Genomic DNA, 18628 nt, shown 5'->3' with positions numbered 1-18628 from the left:
GTGATTTCTTAATGAGTATAAACTCATGGAGAAATGTTTTTAAAAATTACTAGATTTAAAAATGAATGTTTATTATACCTTGTATTTTACACAAAACTGTCTAAAAATGTGGCTACTTAAGCAATTAAAATTTTTAACAAAATCAATATTTACTTGAAGTTACAAAATAACAATGCCTGTCTAAATATTCCAGCCACAGTAAATAAGTGAATGAATGAATGAATAATTTCTCTCAGGATTGTGAATGACAAAGATCTTTTAATACAGCCATTTTATCATATTAAACACAAGATGCAGACAATGATATCATCTCATTGGAGATTTGTGGAAAAGCCATTTTGCAAGGATGCTTTATGCAAATACCAGGACTTTCTATTTTATAAACAAGGATCACTACTCCCATATCTCTGCCTTCATGGGGCCATAGAAATAATTTGTACAGTGCATTTACTCATTTTACTTTATCACCCTATGAGAGTAGAGACCAAGAATTACTACCTTATTATCCATTTCACATAGGAAGCAGAGGTTCACAATAAGGAAGTGACTTGCCCAAACTCAACAGACTGGTCAGTGGCAGAGCTGGGTCACAAAGCTGAATATTTTAATTCCAGTCCCAGTCATTCCACCACATTCCTTACTCTTCCAAGCTATGTAGAAGCAAGCTTAGGCATTCTAAAAGAAGACAATAAAAGGAAGGAAACGAAAGTAGTGAGAATGATGGGGATGGTGGGGAGGTGTCTTATTAGAAAGTGAGTCTAATCACTCTCAAGTGCCCCCATGAGTGGCAATAGTGCCACAAGTAACCCGTTTAGTTACCTGAACTAAAGGAATCCTTTGCCTCAAGGTGTAAGGCTACTATTATTCTATTAATTGAGAATCATGTGGAGATATAAACACCTAAAAAACCCGAAGACTTTTCCGAGATTCTGACAGCTGAAATTAGCCCCTCCCACAAAGGCCCCAGGGTTTCCTAGGTCTCGGTCACATTAATGCGGGTGATGAAACCGTGAGGTGTCGGGAATGAAGGGAAGAGGGTTGAGAGGTGGAGTGACAAAGATTGGCCTGAAGAGAGGGGGAGTTTGCGGTGGAGCTGTGGTTGGGGGATGTGGGTTTTGTGGCTAAATTCGAAGGTGAGGTAGGAAGCTAGGATCAAAGCTGACAGTCAGGGTGGAGTTCACAGGTTCAGGGGAGGGGAGGAGAACAGTGGGGCTGACAGAGCCAGAGAAAGGCCGGGGATGATGCGAGGCTGGGTGGTCGTCAGGGCTGGAGGAGGAGTTGAGCCCCTCTCTCCGACGTCTGTAATTGGATGCTCCCTTAAGTCCTGCCTCCCAGGACCCCCCGTCCCCCGTAAGCCCCGCCCATGCCGCCAGGCGCGCACCCGGGGAGCGGGGAGGGGGACCAAGCTAGAGAAGAGGGGGAGGGGGAGAGAAGAGGCTCGTGCACGCGCCCCTCTCGCTGCGGGTGCGCGAGCTGCGCGCTCCCGCCGCCCGCGTCGCCATCTTTTCCCCCTCCGTCTGTCTGTCTGCCGTTGGCTTTGTCCGTCTGCAGCGCCGCCCCACGACTCCCAGTCACCGGCTTGGCCCGGAGCCGCCCTCCGCCCGCCGGGGCCCAGTGCCGGAGAGCCCCGGCCCGGCCGGCCCGAGCTGCGGCCCGGGGCCCATTGTCCCGCGGTCCGTCTGTCCGGAGGCGGGGCCCAGGGGCCCGGAGCGCCGCGGAACGCCGAGGCTCCGGGTAAAAAGACCCCGGATTCCTACCCTCCCGGGCCTGGCTGAGGATGCTGCGGCTCCTCGCCCCTCTCACGGTCGCGGGCTGTCGGTCCTTTTGTCTGTGTGTCCGGGGAGGGGGCCAGCGCACGCTGGGGCCTGGGGTCGGGGGCACCCCTTGCAATCCTCCCCCGCCGCGGGTCCCGAGACGAGGCCGGACCCCGCGGGCCCCGCACCCCGGCGGTTCCTCTCCCGGTCCCTGCGGAGGGCACGGGCGCGGAGGGCGTCGGCGCGGCCGCCCTGCGCGTGGGCCCAGGTGGGGCTGGGGCCGGCGGCGTCTGACAGGCTCCGGCGAAGCTGTGCGAGGGGAGGGTGGGCGTGGGAGTGCATACCCGGTATCGGTCCCCGCGTCGCGGTTTTGCAGAAAAACTGCTAAATTTAGATTACCGCGAAGTCTGTTTTGTCTGAGGGTTTGTCTGAGCTGCCTCCGAACCGACCTTTGGCTCTCGTCTGATAATTCTTGGGAATCTACCTGGGTTCATGCTCGAGGAGCCGTGGGGAGCGTCTCGGCTGGTTATACACAAGCTCTAGACCAGACAGAAGAGGGAACAGGCTGAACAGTGAGGCGGCTGCGTGACCAGCTCTCTTGTCCTCTCCTTTTTGGCAGATAAATATCCCTGGGATTCAGGCGAGTTTACTTTGCTTCGTGGGAACTGCACCAGAGCTGGAGGTGGGAGTGCACCCTCTTTTCTTAAAGCTTGGATTTCATCAGGTTTTTTTTTTTGTTTTTTTGTTTTTTTTTGGTTTATCTATCTTTCTTGATAAAGTCTGTGGTGCGCCCTGGAAGCTGCAACCTAACACCTGTGGGAGAGCAGGGGCTGTGTTAAGGGGACACGTTGGCCCCCCCTCCCGAGGACTCTCAACAACCTCCTAAAGACTACAAAAAGCTGCATTCCTTTAAAAATGGAATCCTGTGTAGTCCTGAATCTCACCATTTACATTTTTTCCCCATCCCGTTTTTTCTTCCAGATGATGATATTCAGGCCGCTTATACATTTACATTTTTGTGTTGGTTTCCGATTCAGGCTTGCGTCCTGGGGCAGTGTTAAAAGTGAAACTGAATGAATGACCTTTAGATCTATGTATGGGTGGATTTTAATGGTTTTTACTGCCTGTAAAATTGTCTTACCTCTGAGAGCTTGCTGAGCAGTCGAGTGTTGTTCCAGTTCTTTGTTTACTTACTTATGTATGTATTTATTTATTTATTTTCTTGTTATTTTCAAGAAGGCATGACCCCCACATGTTTTCATTTGTTGAGGGAGGGGAGAGTGTGTTTTTCTCTTGATCCCTCAGGTGTGAAGTGCTATTGGGTACCATCTGGTCAGTTCCCCATTTGGCCACTAGGAGGCTCGGAGATCTGGCAGGGAACGTTGCAGATTTAAATATGCCGACGCGCATCAGTTTTCCCACTTGTAGCTTTAGTATCTGTTATTTCAGCAAGGTGATCTGAATAAAGCCTGTCTCAAGTTACTTAGCCTTCCATCAGAAGGAGTTTTACTACCTTTACCTCACGGCTTCAATGTCTGATCTTGATGACAAAATTTAAAGATTTCATTTTTTCCTTACACAAGAAAGATGTATAGTTCTGCAGATTTTAGGAGGGAAAAATGATAGCCTGCATGTTACTTAACTTTCTACACTATGATTCACACACTTATAGGAAAATATCCAAAAAGTGTAAATACCTTTCACCACTTCCATTAATGAAATGATGACACAATTGAGCTATACAGACACAACTTAGAAGTGTTAGTGCTCAGCTACTACCCTCTAAATAGTTACAAGTGGTTTTTGCTGTATGCATTTGGAGTTTTTTTTTTTTAATTAAAGGTCTGAAAAAGGACTATTTGATATGCAGATATGATAGAAGACTGCCAGAAAGCTGCTTCCTTTGCCACTTCCTGTGGAGGCCTGTCTTTGCCATTTGCGGTTTCTTTCTTTTGGTAAGGGAAGGCAGGGTCTGATTACAGGTCTGAGGTCCCTTCTATCTACAGAAAGGTTGGCATTACAGGAGGTGAGTCTTCATAACTGGAGTGTAAAGTATAGCTGCTAGTACCAGTTTCTCGTGGTGCCTCTTAAGGCAATTAACTTCAACTTTATGTTTGCTTATTCACTGTGAACACAACTGGGAAAGGCAGGAAATGAAAATTCAGAGGGTGACCAGATCTATATTCTTATTTTTGGTAGGAAAGCGTATGTTGTTTTAATCTGTGTCTATTCATTCACTTTCTCTTGCAAAGAAAATTTCACAGCTTTTGCTACTATTTCAAACTCTGTAACAACATTTATTGCTGAGAAAGTCTTATAACTAACCAGGAACCTCCAGGCTTAAGTATCTGTCCCCTCCTGCTTCAAGGAAGCAGGTACATGACTGCAGCATTTCTTATTTGGGGGACTTTATTTTTTTTACTTTATATTCCTCCCATTGATGTCTTTGCTACATAGAGGCTGGGTTGAGAAGAGGCACTAAAGTTATTAACTCTGACCGCTGCACCAGAGCCAGTGAGCGGGGGCCAGTTTGACGTGTGCCATTGGCGTACTGAAGTAGTATGACAGTGTTGGTCGCATCTGGCTCTTCTGGTGTGAGCCCATCGTCAGCATTGGAAGTCTGGTGTGCTTGAATACCCATCATCTACAGTGCCCACCCATGTGCTCACATCACTAGATACTCTTTCTAGTTCCCTTATGTTTTTATTTATAGATGACTAAGAGTTTTGAGACATTTCCTGTCTCTCAGGCATCTGATGCCTTTGTCACCGCCAGGCGAGTTAAGTTCTTGAGAAAATGTCTGGAGGCCTCTACTGGTGCAGTGGCGGGGCTCACTCCCAGTGGGATTGACATGTGGGCTGCCACCCTCTCTAGCTTCTTTGTTTGCAATTCCTGCAGGTTATCCCTTTGAACTTATGTGCTGCTGATGCTGGCTGCCTGGATTCTCTGCTTCCTTTTCTATTCTGTGTTCTTAATCATGATCACTTAATAGTATTGTGAATTCCACAGATGGATTTAGAGTGGAATTCTCTAAATCCTCTGGAGGAGTCCCCTCTTAAACTTTGTGGGACCTTGATGTTCTACTAGACATTCCGTTCTTCCTTTCATTATTTCAGTTATAACTGTTACTTGCTCAAGAACTATTAAAGTTTTTATCTTTGAATTTTATGTAACTTCTGAGTAAAGTGATATTTGCTAAGGATATCCTTTTTACTTATAGGTCAGCACCTTGCAAGGAGGTAATAACGTATCCAGTCGTGAAACTGGGAAAGACCAGAGCTGTTGGATCAGGGAAACATGTCCCGTCGGAAACAGACAAATCCAAATAAAGTTCACTGTGAGTACTGTGCTCAGTCTTCTATAATCTGGGAACACTGAGGGTTGGAATGGAAGAATAATCTTAATTTAAGTAGGAGGTTCACAATAGTTGTAAAGAAAACAAGGGTTAAAGGTGTGGAACATGATGGGTTTAAAATGTGTCTAGTTGCTACAGGTGTTAAGAAACTTAGGAGTTGATTCAACCTTAGTATTCACATTAACAAACATTTATAGGATACCTACTCTGTACAAAGCTTTGTACTAGATGTCAGAGCTGTAAAGCAGTATAAGGATATGGGGTGGGGGTGTGTGACTACAATGTAACCACAGATGTAGAATAATTCTTTGTAACTATTAATTGCATATTCATATAAAATAACCATCTATAAAAATACAAAGTAGCAGATGCTGTGTCAAGCAGGAATGCTGCACACTTTGTTACCTGCAAGTTAAACAGAGAGAGCACTCAGTGAACTGAGAAGTAAGGGAATGTTTGATGGAACCAAGTCCTAGGCCATGAATGTGAACTGAGCCATCGAAAACAGATTTTATGCATTTTTATAAAGGGAGAGGTAAAATCAGGGAGGGAGAGTACGATGAGCAAAGATAACAAGAGGGAATGCAAGTGGTAAATTCTGAAGATGAGGAAGTGGAAGTTTCATTTGTCCAGAGTCACAGGCTATGTATGAGGGTGCTCAACTCTACACTATGAGATCTGAATGACAAACCGAGGTCTGGAAGAATGCAGTGCTTGAGGCCTGCAGAGCCACGTGTGGGATGGATCACATGAGACAGGCTAGAAGCAGGAGCCAGGGAATGCTGTTGCCTCACATTGCTTCTCAGTGGTCTCATGTGTACGCTTTACCTCAGTAATTGAATTGTAAACATAGAGAGGGATAGGTTTTCTGTCTATCCCGCTCTACTTTTAGTACCACTAAAGGGTATTCAGAATTACCTTATTAAATTAACATTAATATATCTATGCAGATTTGAGATAGTTAACCAGATTATTTCCTATGAACTGGGGGAATAAGCATCCTCATCAAAATGTTGATAAAAGAGCAAATAGTTCCCTGTTATGGAAACTGGGCTGAATAAAGTACAGCAACATTTGAAGAGAACTCAGTGCTATGAAAGAGTTTTTTTTTTTTTTTTAGGACAAAACTTGAGAAGATAGGTCAGTCAAGGTGGTAAGATAAGCAGATTAAAATTTATTAAAAAGTTAGATGTTAAAAAAAGATGTTTCTAGTATATATTCTAGAATAGATGAATATGGAAGCTACTTAATCTAAAGATGAGTGACCTAAGAAGGATTTAGAAATTGCTGCTAAAACAGTAAAATTCAGTGGGCCTGAATGTAAGGGTCAGTAAGAAAAACAGCTCTCTGACATAGGTACTCTAACAGAGGTTTAGGTGGAGTGTCTTCTACTGGTTGAAGATGAATACTTATGATAAAAGACACTGACCCCAAAAGGAAAGATAATCATAGGAAATGGTCACCTGTAAAATTTACCTATAAAAGCCAAGAGAGAAGGATTAGACTTGAGGAAGGTAAGGTAGCTGGTGGGGATGATGTAATGATTGTGATAAGGTCAGGGGAGCCAGGGCAGGCTGGCATGTCTGCCTGCATCCACCTGGCAGGCCTCCATCAGCTGCATCTCCTCCAGAATCAAACCCAGGATGAGCTGGTGTTGGAGCCTGGAAACACACAGATAAGCCAGCCATTCAGGAGAGAAAAGCACACATCCACAGCTACAAAAACCTAGTTCCCAGAGTGAAGCTTGCGGGTTTTACATTGTGGTGGAGTGGGTGGAGGCTCTAGGTCGTGATTATCAAGAGGGTTATGAACAGAAATTTCAGCTCTGCCAAAAAGCAGTCTCCAGGGAGGGGCTGTTTTCGGTGATGTATTCAAAGTGGAAACCATGCACGCTTCTCAGGTGATGAGTGAGCCTGACCAGAGAAGAAAAGACACTGAGAGGTGCTGGTCTCTGAGGATCTTCTGTTTGGTACTACAGAGGATAGATCAGTTAAGGATAAGATAAGAGGACTAAAATTTATTAAAAACATACTGTATGCCTCCCTGGTGGCACAGGGGGTTAAGTCTCAGCACTATGACACTATCAGCAGTCACTGTAGCACAAGTTTGATCCCCAGCCAAGGAGGTAACAGACATATGGTGCAGCAGACCTCTCCTGTCTGGCCCACTGTTCCCCTTAGCAGTGTTTTTCAGTCAGTATACCTTTTCTGCTCCCCACTCTGTCTCTAGTGAATCCTCTCACTCCCTGCACCTCTGGCCTACCCCCAGTTCTTTCTACATAAAAATAGAAATAGTGGCCCTCCCTGGTGGCCCAGCGGGTTAAAGCACAGCACTAAGAAGCTAAAGCCACTTCCGCATGAGTTCGATTCCCACCTGCCCCGGAGGTGACCACATGGTAGACTTCTCCTGACCCGCCCGCTGCTCCCCTCAGCAGTGTACTTTGTTGATCTACCTGTTCTGTTCCCCACTCTGTCTCTGGTGAAGCCTCTCACCACCCCTGAGCCTCTGGCCTGTACCCCAGTTCTGTATGCACAAATAAACAAATCTTTAAAAAAAAAAAGAAAAAATATATAAATTTTTTTTGTTTAAGTTTATTTATGCATAGAAGAACTGGGGTGTAGGGCAGAGGTACAGGGGGTGAGAGGATTCAGCAGAGATAGAGTGGGAAGCAGAATAGATGAGCAAGAGAGACAAGAGAGGTCTGCTGCACCATGTGGGTCAGCTCCCTGGCTGGGGATCGAACTGCTGACAGCTTGATGACACTGTATCTTTGACCCCTGCACTACCAGAGAGGCCCTAAAATAAATCTTTAAAAAAAAAAAATACTGTATGCCAGGCATTGTATAGCTTATCTTACTAGTGATACTGCACAGTCTGTTGAAAGGTCATTTTCTCATTGACCATGGTAATAATGGCAAGTAAATATAGGTAATTTCAGTGCCCTTAGTCTTCTGTCTCTTGGCAGTGAAATGAATCCAATCAAATGTATCGAATTTAATGCTGCTCACCAACTTAAAGTAAATGGAATGAACTCATGGCCTGGGAGTCAGGAATGTCTGCAGAAGCTTCGCTTAATGTCACAGACAGTCAGCACATACACAGAGCAATGGCAGAGCCTCCTTAAGTCTACCTTCTGGGAAGAAGATTATGTGGCTAGAAGCTCCAAACTTGCCTAAAAGATTATATTAAAATCACTTCTTGGCCTTGTGGCTGAGATCAAGTGTAAAAGATTATATTAAAAGCCCCATTGCTGTGACCCAACAGCATCATGAGGTACACTTTGACACCAAGAGACAGGCTCTTTTGGTATTTGTTTGGTTTTCCTCAGGACTGTTTCAGTATCTGAATTACTGTCATGATGTTCCCTTTGTCTAGACACTTGAGTTTTGCCCAGCTCATTAATAGACAATGCAGCACTTTTGAAATAAAAGCTTAGAATTGCCGTTAGTAACTGAGAAACTGCTGAAGAACTCAAGTCTGTTAGACTTTCTTTTCCCCCTCCCTCTTCTTACCTCCTTCTGGGTACAAGATTGTGTCAACTCTGTCTAGAGAAGTTGAATGTATGGCCCCTTGCACACTTTGATTTGGTATATTTGTAACCAAGCAAATCACTAAAGCAGGGAAAACTACATTTTTCTAAGTGATTTTTGTTTTCAGATTGCAGGATGCCCAAGACAAAAAACTTTCAGCTTCAGCTAGAAGCTTTTTAACCTTTAAAGCCCCTTCTCCTTTAAAAAGCTCAACTTGGTTTATCTTTCTTCTTTCTGTCATTGTCCCTGGGGTCTGTTCCCAACATGTGCTAGCACCTTGGGTTACAGAGGCTCAGCCAGGTGTGAAATCCCAAGTGCTTCATTCCTAATACTAGCTCTGTATTTCTGAATTTCACATCATGTCTCTCAGAATTTGTTTCAGCTATTTTGCTTAATTTCAGTCAGCCTGAAATTGTTTTTATTTGACTACACTAAGAATTTAAGAAAGAACTGTAGAATTGTGTTGTCTTTCTAATAAATCTCATCTCAGGTTTCTCATCTTTCTTACTAACTTGTTTCCATGCCCTGTTATTATCTAGTCAGAAAAACCTTAACCAAATCAAACAGTATCTTGATTTCATACCAGAAAAAGCAAAGGTAACGCATTTCTTTTCATTACAGAGATTTGAAACCCTCAACTATTACCAATTGCCCCCCCCAAAAAAACCACATTGTTAAATAATATGGTTGCCTTACACAACTATCTAGAGACTAGAGGACTTTTTTTTTATTTTATAATAGTTTATTTTTACATATTTTTGTGCATTTTTCCATCTCATTTGCCATCCCCTTGGGTTTCCCATCACCAAATCACCCATGTGCCATCACCATAGTTAGAGGACTTTTTTTTTTTAACCTGACACACCTTTAATGCTGAAGCAGGGCTGGACACACAGGCAGACCAGCAAGCAGCACCTGCGCCCCCTACCCCCACCCTTGTAGTCTCCATAGTCCCCCCTCAGCTTCCCTGTGATCCTAGAGGACTTTTGTTTTAACCTATTCCAGTAGTATTAAGATAGAAGGAAATGAAAATTCTACATTTTAAAAGCAGGCAATTGAGTAACACTTCTTAAACACTAGAATCTCTGTGATCACATTACACTTGAGTCAATATGGCACTTTTAGCAGAGCCTCACTACCTTCTTATGAGATGATAACTCTGGACAGTTTGATTTAGGAATTAGATAAATAGTGACTACTAGAAGAACATCCACAAATCTTTCCCTATGACATATGCTGAAATTACTTCTCTTTTTATGGACTTGATGTATTTTGCTTTATGATGATGTTAAGAAGGAACAATGCTAAGAAACAAAATTTAATTTAGCCCTTTTTCCCAAGTCAGGAATAGAATGAAAAATAAGAGCACAGTTTTTCATTACAGACTGCTAAAAAGGAATGACAGAATTAATTTACATCAAGTTGAGTTTGCCAGCTAAAATCCTAGTAAGGTAGGTCATATTGAATAGACAAAGGTCACCAGACCATTAGACAGACACCATTAGACAAAACTACGGCAGGAGGAGGAGAACACATACTCTTAGCAAGTTATAAACCTAGGTGATTTCTAACTAGGGATGTGACATGACACTGATAAGAGTGATCTGCTCTTGATCATGATATGCTGTTACATAACTTGTTCCTCAGTGCCATATCTGCACATGGCCACCAGGTTCAAAAACATTCCTCTATGCAGAAAAGTTCAGTAATTATTGCATTTAGAGATGGTCTTGTAGTTGCAATAGAACCAACATTTTACATGTGCATAGAGAAGAGGAAGTGCTTACACAATTCAATTTTTGCTTTCCTTCACAATGATGTATTTCTAGTATATTATCTTGAATGTTATTTTCAGTCAGAGTAGCCAAAATACTAGTTACTCTAACCCAGGCATTTGTCATATACTCACTGGGAGCAATCCAGTTATGTGTATCAGTTTCTCCTGGTATGAAAGTAACACTAACGAGTAACACTAACGGGGCCTCACTTGTGGCCTAAGGTTAAGTCTCAGCACTGTCACCTCATGGCCTGAGTATGATCCCCAGCCACAGCGGAGCTAACCCATATATGGTACAGCGGACCTCTCCTGTCTCAGCCACTGCTTCCTTCAGCAATGTATGTTGGTAGATCTAACTATGTTGCACCCCACTCTGTCTCTGGTGAATCCTCTCACCCCTTCATCTTTGGTCTACACCCCCATGCCTAAATAAATTAAAAAATAAATTAAAAGAAATAAATTAAAAACACTAACACTAGGATCAGAGCTACTCTTCCCCAAAAACAAACTTACGTTTGCAATAAAATCCCTCTGATGAACCACCTAAACTGTTACTATCTCTATAAAGAAAACAGTTTACAATATGGATATCAAAGTAGGACAGACCTAGGTTTGAGTACTTGGTTCTACGTTACATCTTAATTTTCTCCTGAGATATGAGTAGTAATACCTACTACAGAGTTTTGCAGAGTATTAATGTGCGGTTACAACTATAAAGCATTAACAAAGAGCCTGGAAGTAAGAAGTGCTAAATAGTTAACTATTACTAGTATTCAGCACTTAGCATATGATAGGTGCTCAATATCTGTTAGCTAGATGAACGCCTAAGTGTATGAGCCAAAGTCTGCTTCACATAATTCTCTGATTGCCTGGTACTTCAGGTCAACTGAGCAGTTCGTTCTTCCTACATCATTGTATCCTGTCTTGGAACCTGAACCTGTTTACTTTTCTTTCTCTCTTCAGTAAGAAAGCGCCTAGTCAGTCTATTGTGAAACATTTCACTAGGGCCTTTTATTATTCTTTCTTGGTGGCTGGAGAATGGGGACTGCAGTTTCCAGTCTGACTGAGATAATGGAAACCTCAAGAAACCCAATTCTCTTTTCTCCTATACCTGGCCTCTTGAAAATAAAAGACCATTTAAATGTTAACTCTTCAATAACTATGCATATCCCAGAGAGCATTTGTAAGAATACATAATCAAGGACAGACCCAGGGCTTCTGGACACTCCATATCAAAAGCAAATAAAAAACAAAGCTCCCACCTTGGACTAAGGAGACCAGGTAAAATGCTATTTGTTGTGAAATAGTTGGCATATTTGGCATTTTTGTACCTCCATAGAAATGAGTTCCTATATTATCTATTCTCCTTTTAATTCCTCATTTAACTAGTCGTTGATTTACGTATAGCAAAATTATTTTAAGATTTATTTATGCATACAAGAAATGGGGTACAGGCTGGAAGTGTAGGGGGGATGAGAGGACTCACCAGAGACAAAGTGGGGAGCAAAACAGGCAGATTGACTGAAATATACTGATGAGGGGAGCAGCAGGTGGGACAGGAGAGGTCTACTGTGCCATGTGGGTCACCTCCCTGGCTGGGGATCAAACTCATGTTTGGCTGTGTATAGCTTCATAGTGCTGTGCTTTGACCCCTTGCGCCACCAGGGAGGGCCCAATATGGCAAATTCTAATAGATATTAGAAAGTTAAGGAATAACTTCAAGGCGTGTTTTAGAAACAGTAGATGAAGATTAGAGAGACTGTTATTTGGGACGATTATTTGAAGTATTTGCTTACAGTCAGTGATAAATGTTGAGCTCAGGCCCAAAATGATAGTATACTAAAATTCAGAGATTGTAATAAAATAAAATTTTTTTAAAGGATTCAAAGATTATGTCTTGATTTGTTACCTGCCCTATCTTCATCCCATCACTTTGCCTCTTCTTGCCTCTGACTCCCCAACCCTGAAGGAAAGTTATTAATGGAATTGAGAATCTAAAGTTTAATTTGAAAAGTAGCAATACCTTTTGAAAGGAGTAACGATTAGGAAGATCTAAGAGAAGCAAGTGATGCTTTCTGTAGCATCTGGGTTACTGCCCAGGAAGAGGCAGGACCAGAAACTGTTGGAGGCAGCAAGTGACTTGGAGCCAAATGACCGCGCCCCAGGGAATCTGCCTGTCTCCTCCCTTTGAATGGTCTACCTTTCCAACCAGCTTGGGGGGGCTGGGAAGATGTGCTACCCAGTTGGTGGCCTAACTGTTTTCCTTGTGACCACCAGGGGATCAAGTATTTGCTGGGCTAGAAGAGCAAGCCCGCCAAGCGATGATGAAAACTGATTTTCCTGGAGACCTTGGCAGTCAGCGACAAGCTATCCAGCAACTAAGAGATCAGGACTCCAGTAGCAGTGAGTTCTGCACCTTCTGGTAATGACTCAGGGCAATGGGAGAAGCATTATCAGAGTGTGTGTGCTCTGGGGATTGTGCATGGTGGTTGGGAGGAAGACATAAAGGAGACTTGTGGATCCTCAGTGTTTTCTAAGCTCTGCTAAGGTGTTTGGGCATATGCTTTTCCAGAGAAAGGGAACAAATTTGGCATGTTTTTTTTTTTAACTCCTGCACTGCAGTACTTGGTACAGTGGCCTACGTAGATATCTTCATGAAGATTGTGACAGACAGGGGCATAGGAATAAATTGTGTTCAAGCAGCCCCTGCATTAGGTCAAATGAAAAAAAAAATTCCTATCTCCTAGGATCTATTTATCCTTAATTAATATAAGATTGACATTACTGAAATGTTTGCTTGAGGGCACAGTTTTATTGTAATCTGAGAGGACTTACTTACAAAGGAGATTATACAGTATATAAAATGCTAAGATTGAGGTCTTCCCACACCAAGTCCTAAGTCCCTGTGGTTAAGAGATAGATGCAACATTGGCTGGTAACTGGCTAAGCCTCATGATTGTTCCACAACCTGCCAGGACATTTTGAGATGGGTTATTTCCTAGGTGGTCCCCACACCTTTACTAATCTCATCCACCTGCTGACTGGTTACTATTAGTGTCAGCTCAGAGTGACATTTCTGGTTTTTCTCCACATTTGGGGTTGAGGAAAAACAAAGAAAATTCCATAACCTTCTAGGAACTGAAGTTTCCACTCAAAGCAATAATTTAACAACAAAAAATAAATTTAGCAACTAATTGCTCAGGTACAGAAAAATGAGCCCAAACATTTTGGAAGGAATGGCAGCAAATAAAAAGTCTAATAGATTTCCATTCTAGAAAAGATTAATCATCTTTCCAGGTGGCATATTTATATACAAAAAATACTTGTGATTGTAAGACATATTTTGACTTTTAATAAATTACAAAATACTGTGTCTGATACAGTATTATATTGGACTAAGTCTGCACAGATTCCCAGTGAGCTGACCAGGAGACCTGGCCTGGTCTTGTCTGCTCCAGCCCCTCATCACTATTGGGGGTCACGTGTGACTACCCGTATGTCTCCTGTGTGGGTGGTGGGGCCAGGCTGGGGCTGGAGTTTGACTGCCTCTTCTCATGATCTTCAAAGTACTGGCATCTTTTTTCTTTTTTCCCCACAAAGAGCTACTTTTGTTATTGTGGGTTTTTTTTTTTAGTCATTTTTTTCCTGTTTTATTTAGTAGTATAGGAAAAGATTAGCTTACACAGACCTTGCAGATGCCCTGCCCATGGAATACCCCACAGCTACATCCTATACCCAACCTGACAGAAATTCCATTCTTAGCTTAGTCAAAAGAAATTATATCTTATTCTAAAGTAAAGAATGGCCTATTTCATGTTATTTACTCAGTTATCATCAGATAATGCAAAGAATCAACAGAAACAATGAACTTAGCTTACAATGTTGAGTTAGCAGCAGAGTAAAAACACAGCAAGTCAAGTATCACTACAAGTTGCCTGAGAGCAGTGGCTTTATAACTGGTTTTTCCAGGGTACTCAAAAGCCCTTTCCGTACAAAGTAACATGATTTTTAACTAACTTATTTGTTAAAATAAAAAGAGGACTAAGCAAATCTTGGCGTCAGTCTCTGAATTTGTCTTGGGCTTGTTGAAAAGAGATTAGTAGGCCTCAGAGGAGTATTTGTGATGCCATGGAGAGATCAGGTAGTGGGTTATAGATAAAGCAAGTAGAGTAATGCAGTCAGTAAGAAGTGTCGGTAAGTCAGAGGCTGTGGGAATGAGCACTGTGTGAGGTGTGTGGGAGGTGTCACTTCAAGTGTGTGATCTTTGGAAAATGTTTATGAAGGATTATTTTTGCAATACTATGCAGGACTCAGTAACCATTTGTCAGTGCAGTTTTGTTTCAGATACTTTTTTTAGTGTATATGTGCATTATAAGAAAAGATATAGCTGGCTTCAACTTAACATGATTTGTACCCAACTAAGCACTGATACAAACTATATTATGGAAGCTCTGAAATGTTTTCCATTATAGCTGCAAACTCTAGGGTGGAAAGCATCTCAATGTGTATTTCTGCATAAATCAGAACAATTAACCAATTAATATATTCCAGGTGACAGTGATGCCGATGAAGAGGAGACCACACAAGATGAAGTCTCTTCCCACACATCAGAGGAAGATGGAGGGGTGATCAAAGTGGAAAAAGAGTTAGAAAGTGCAGAGCAGCCTGTTGGTGGGAACGAAGTGGTAGAGCATGAGGCAAGTGACAAATGACTCCAGGGTGCCTCTTACTCTCTATTCTGCCTGATGGCCACCTCTGCATATGAGTTTCCTGGGCCTTCCTGTGACACCTCTCTGGCTGCACAGCTCCAGTTAGTCAGCTTTCACACTCAGCGTTGCTTTTCCAGACATAAATCCTACATGTGAGCCCAGCTTTCCTTCCTGGCACTTCCCACCTCTTTCCAGACAGAATATCCACCTTTGCAAAAGTATTCACTTACTTCCTGAGGTGTCCTTTTAAGTACACTTACAAATCTAATCAAAGTGTTAATGAGGTGCTACCTGCTAAGCCTTTTCCTGAGTATTCCTGCAAGACAGAGGGCAGCTTATCCTCCTCTGCAGAATTTACCTAAGGAAAATGAGCTCTCTCTGGGGTAACCCATATCCTGTGGCAGGAAGTCTTAAGAAAAAATGAAGAAGGAAGCAAATTGAATTCCCTTCCTCTTATAGCTTTTTCCTTTCACCCACAAGAACCTAGAAGTAACTGACATCAGATTGTGTTCCTTTTAACAGGCACCTAGAAGTAACTGACATCAGATTGTGTTCCTTTTAACAGGCTGCCCTATTGTGAGAAGTAGGGAAGTGGCTGCTAGACAATTTTAATGAAGTCGCCTCCTTGGTGAATTTCAGGTCACAGAGAATTTGAATTCTGACCCCTTACTTGGACTCTGCCAGTGTCCGCTCTGCCAGCTTGACTGCGGGAGTCGGGAGCAGCTGATTGCTCACGTGTACCAGGTAGGGCTAGGAGCTGTGTGTTCTGGAACACATGCAGCTCTAGCCTTTGTCTCTGGCTTCCAAAGGAAGTGGGTTGTTGCTCCTATGAAGATTCCACTCCAAGCCACAGAACATTTTAAAGAATAAGTAGGATATGTTGGGTAAATATGTTCGGGGTTCCCAGACACACTAGGAAAATTAAGCATCATTTTTTCCCAAATTATGTAATACATAATTTAAATAGTGAAATAGAAACTAACACCTATAATGAGGGCTTTGTTTTAAAGAAGAATATAAATGTTTGTGAAATGCAGGGGAAAGTTAATACAATCATGGGGATCAGAATAAGACACTTATGGGTGTTTCCCTTGATTGACCCAGTTGTAGAGCCACCTGTGCGTTGTGATCTCTATTGGCAAAGGTATCAGATGCACTTCGCAGCCTGGGTTTTATCGTAAGAAGGGTGGTTCATAAGGAGAACTATTGGGCCCTCCCTGGTGGTGCATTGATTAAAGCGCAGCACTACAAAGCTGTCCACAACCACTGCAGCATGAGTTCAATTCCCAGCCAGGGAGCTGATCCACATGGCACAGCAGACCTCACCTGTCTCACCCACTGCTCCCCTCACCAGTGTTTTTCAGTAGATCTGCCTGTTCTGCTCTCTGGTGAATTCTCTCACCCCTCACACCACTGGCCTCTACCCCAATTCTTGTAAATAAATCTTAAAAAAAAAAAAAAAAAAGAGAACTATTTATTCAGAAGATCATTTTCAAAGATAGAAGGAAAGGTAGGATACTTAAATACCATTTGGATTCCAGTCTCCTCAACCAGCTTTAGACTTGAGCTGTGTTGTTCCCTTAGCATGCATTTGTACCTGCACAGTGTGAGGCAGGCTGACAGAAATGACTGACCCCTACCATGAATTCTCAGGCTCTGCCTCTGGCTCCCCACTGTTGCTCAAGTCAGCCACATGCCCAAGAATGCAGTCAGAACTCAAACTGATGAAATCTGAGCAATGGTTGGAATGGCCTGGTCAAGAGACTCTTACTCTTTAATTGCTAAACAGGGGAGTAATTGCAAGTCTCTTGTTCTGAGAAAAAGAAAAGAGGATGTTTTCTAGAAAGTACTTTCTAAGTGGGTACATGTGGTTGTGGAGTGGCACGAGTTGACAGATCAAGGCTCTGTTTTACAGCACACTGCAGCAGTGGTGAGTGCCAAGAGCTACATGTGTCCTGTCTGCGGCCGGGCCCTTAGCTCCCCTGGGTCATTGGGGCGTCACCTCCTAATCCACTCAGAGGACCAGCGTTCTAACTGTGCTGTGTGTGGAGCCCGTTTCACCAGCCATGCCACATTTAACAGGTGAGTAGGTTCACCTAACCCTCTTGTGCAAAAAAAAAATGGCTGGGTGTGGGTTGTACTTGCAAAGGCTAGAGATGGGTAGCACAGAGGTCACTAGCTCTTGACTTCTGGGAATCACAAGTAACGATGCTAATAAATATGACTGTTCCTGTACCTATCCTCGAAGGGAGGTGAATTCTCACTTCTTTCCCTATCAGAAAAAGATTTTAATTTGGCAAAGATGTGGGGAAGTCCAAGAACATTCAGGATAAAGTATAGAGAAAGAAATTAGAGGGTGCTGAGAGGACCCTGATAAGAAGACAGTCCCCACTGTGCCCCAAGAAGACTGGAACTGTGTGAATGTTGTGAACACCCTAGTCCCACTTGCCTTGTGTGCAGGCAGGGTCAGCTCGGGGAGCAGGAGGCTGTGCCAGTGGTTGCCTCTACCTCAAGGGCAACCTCCTTGCTCAGCAGGACTCTTGCACAGCTCCCGCAGACACCTTCACTGTGGCGCCACTAAAACGCCTGGTCTAATTCTGTCTGGGTTGTGACTGGCTGTGCAGTGTTCTCAGTCTCTAGATCCAGGTAAGTACTGAGACTTGGAAGACACTCCGGCTCAAAGAAAATCAGGGATGGAGCAGCAGAAGAGGTCTCCCTCACACTGATGCTCACTTGGAGCAAATGATCTGATAGGACTGGAACAAGTCAGGGCTTGATGCCCAGTCTTGCTAGGAGACACTAATCACATAAAACTTTTGCTTTCCAGTGAGAAACTTCCTGAAGTACTTAATATGGAATCTCTACCCCCAGCCCACAGTGAGGGCCCCTCCAGTGCTGAGGGTAAGGACATTACCTTTAGTCCTCCAGTGTACCCGGCTGGGATTCTGCTTGTGTGCAACAACTGTGCTGCCTACCGTAAGCTGCTGGAAGCCCAGACCCCCAGTGTACGCAAGTGGGCACTACGTCGACAGAATGAGCCTTTGGAAGTACGGCTGCAGCGACTAGAACGAGAGCGCACGGCCAAGAAGAGCCGTCGGGACAATGAGACCCCCGAGGAGCGGGAGGTGAGGCGCATGAGGGACCGCGAGGCCAAGCGCCTACAGCGCATGCAAGAAACAGATGAGCAGCGAGCACGTAGGCTGCAGCGGGATCGGGAAGCCATGAGGCTGAAGCGGGCTAACGAAACCCCAGAGAAGCGGCAGGCCCGGCTCATCCGGGAGCGGGAGGCCAAGCGGCTCAAGAGGAGGCTGGAGAAAATGGACATGATGTTAAGAGCTCAGTTTGGCCAGGACCCTTCTGCCATGGCAGCCTTAGCAGCTGAAATGAACTTCTTCCAGCTCCCTGTGAGTGGGGTAGAGTTGGACAGCCAGCTTCTGGGCAAGATGGCCTTTGAAGAGCAGAACAGCAGCTCTCTGCATTGAAACACACCCTCCTGCCTGCCC

The 18628-nt window shown here is 43.7% G+C and overlaps 2 protein-coding genes across 3 annotated transcripts; one reads left to right on the top strand and one right to left on the bottom strand.

The window, feature by feature from the left end:
• The first annotated feature begins 1009 nt into the window (after positions 1–1009).
• On the top strand, positions 1010–18628 carry ZNF821 (zinc finger protein 821). Of its 2 annotated transcripts, none has more exons than XM_012730780.1 (8): positions 1010–1045; positions 2374–2436; positions 4975–5091; positions 12694–12819; positions 14968–15113; positions 15765–15869; positions 17041–17207; positions 17953–18628. In XM_012730780.1, exons 3-8 carry the CDS (start codon positions 5052–5054, stop codon positions 18605–18607), a joined length of 1239 nt encoding a protein of 412 aa, XP_012586234.1. In that variant the 5' UTR covers positions 1010–1045; positions 2374–2436; positions 4975–5051; the 3' UTR covers positions 18608–18628. The 2 variants fall into 2 exon arrangements, with proteins under 2 accessions (XP_012586234.1, XP_004690466.1); XM_004690409.1 differs by lacking the exon at positions 1010–1045 and adding an exon at positions 1458–1734.
• LOC105854163 (basic salivary proline-rich protein 3-like) lies at positions 1318–4395 on the bottom strand. Its single transcript, XM_012730469.1, has 3 exons — positions 4261–4395; positions 2239–2293; positions 1318–2135 (listed from the first exon to the last, which is right to left on the bottom strand). The coding sequence occupies exons 1-3, from the start codon at positions 4393–4395 to the stop codon at positions 1318–1320; spliced, it is 1008 nt and encodes a 335-aa protein (XP_012585923.1).

Source organism: Condylura cristata, unplaced genomic scaffold, assembly GCF_000260355.1.
Source record: "Condylura cristata isolate star-nosed mole 26May11 unplaced genomic scaffold, ConCri1.0 scaffold00028, whole genome shotgun sequence".
NCBI classification, from domain to species: domain Eukaryota; kingdom Metazoa; phylum Chordata; class Mammalia; order Eulipotyphla; family Talpidae; genus Condylura; species Condylura cristata.
This window is presented reverse-complemented; position numbering and strand designations above follow the sequence as displayed.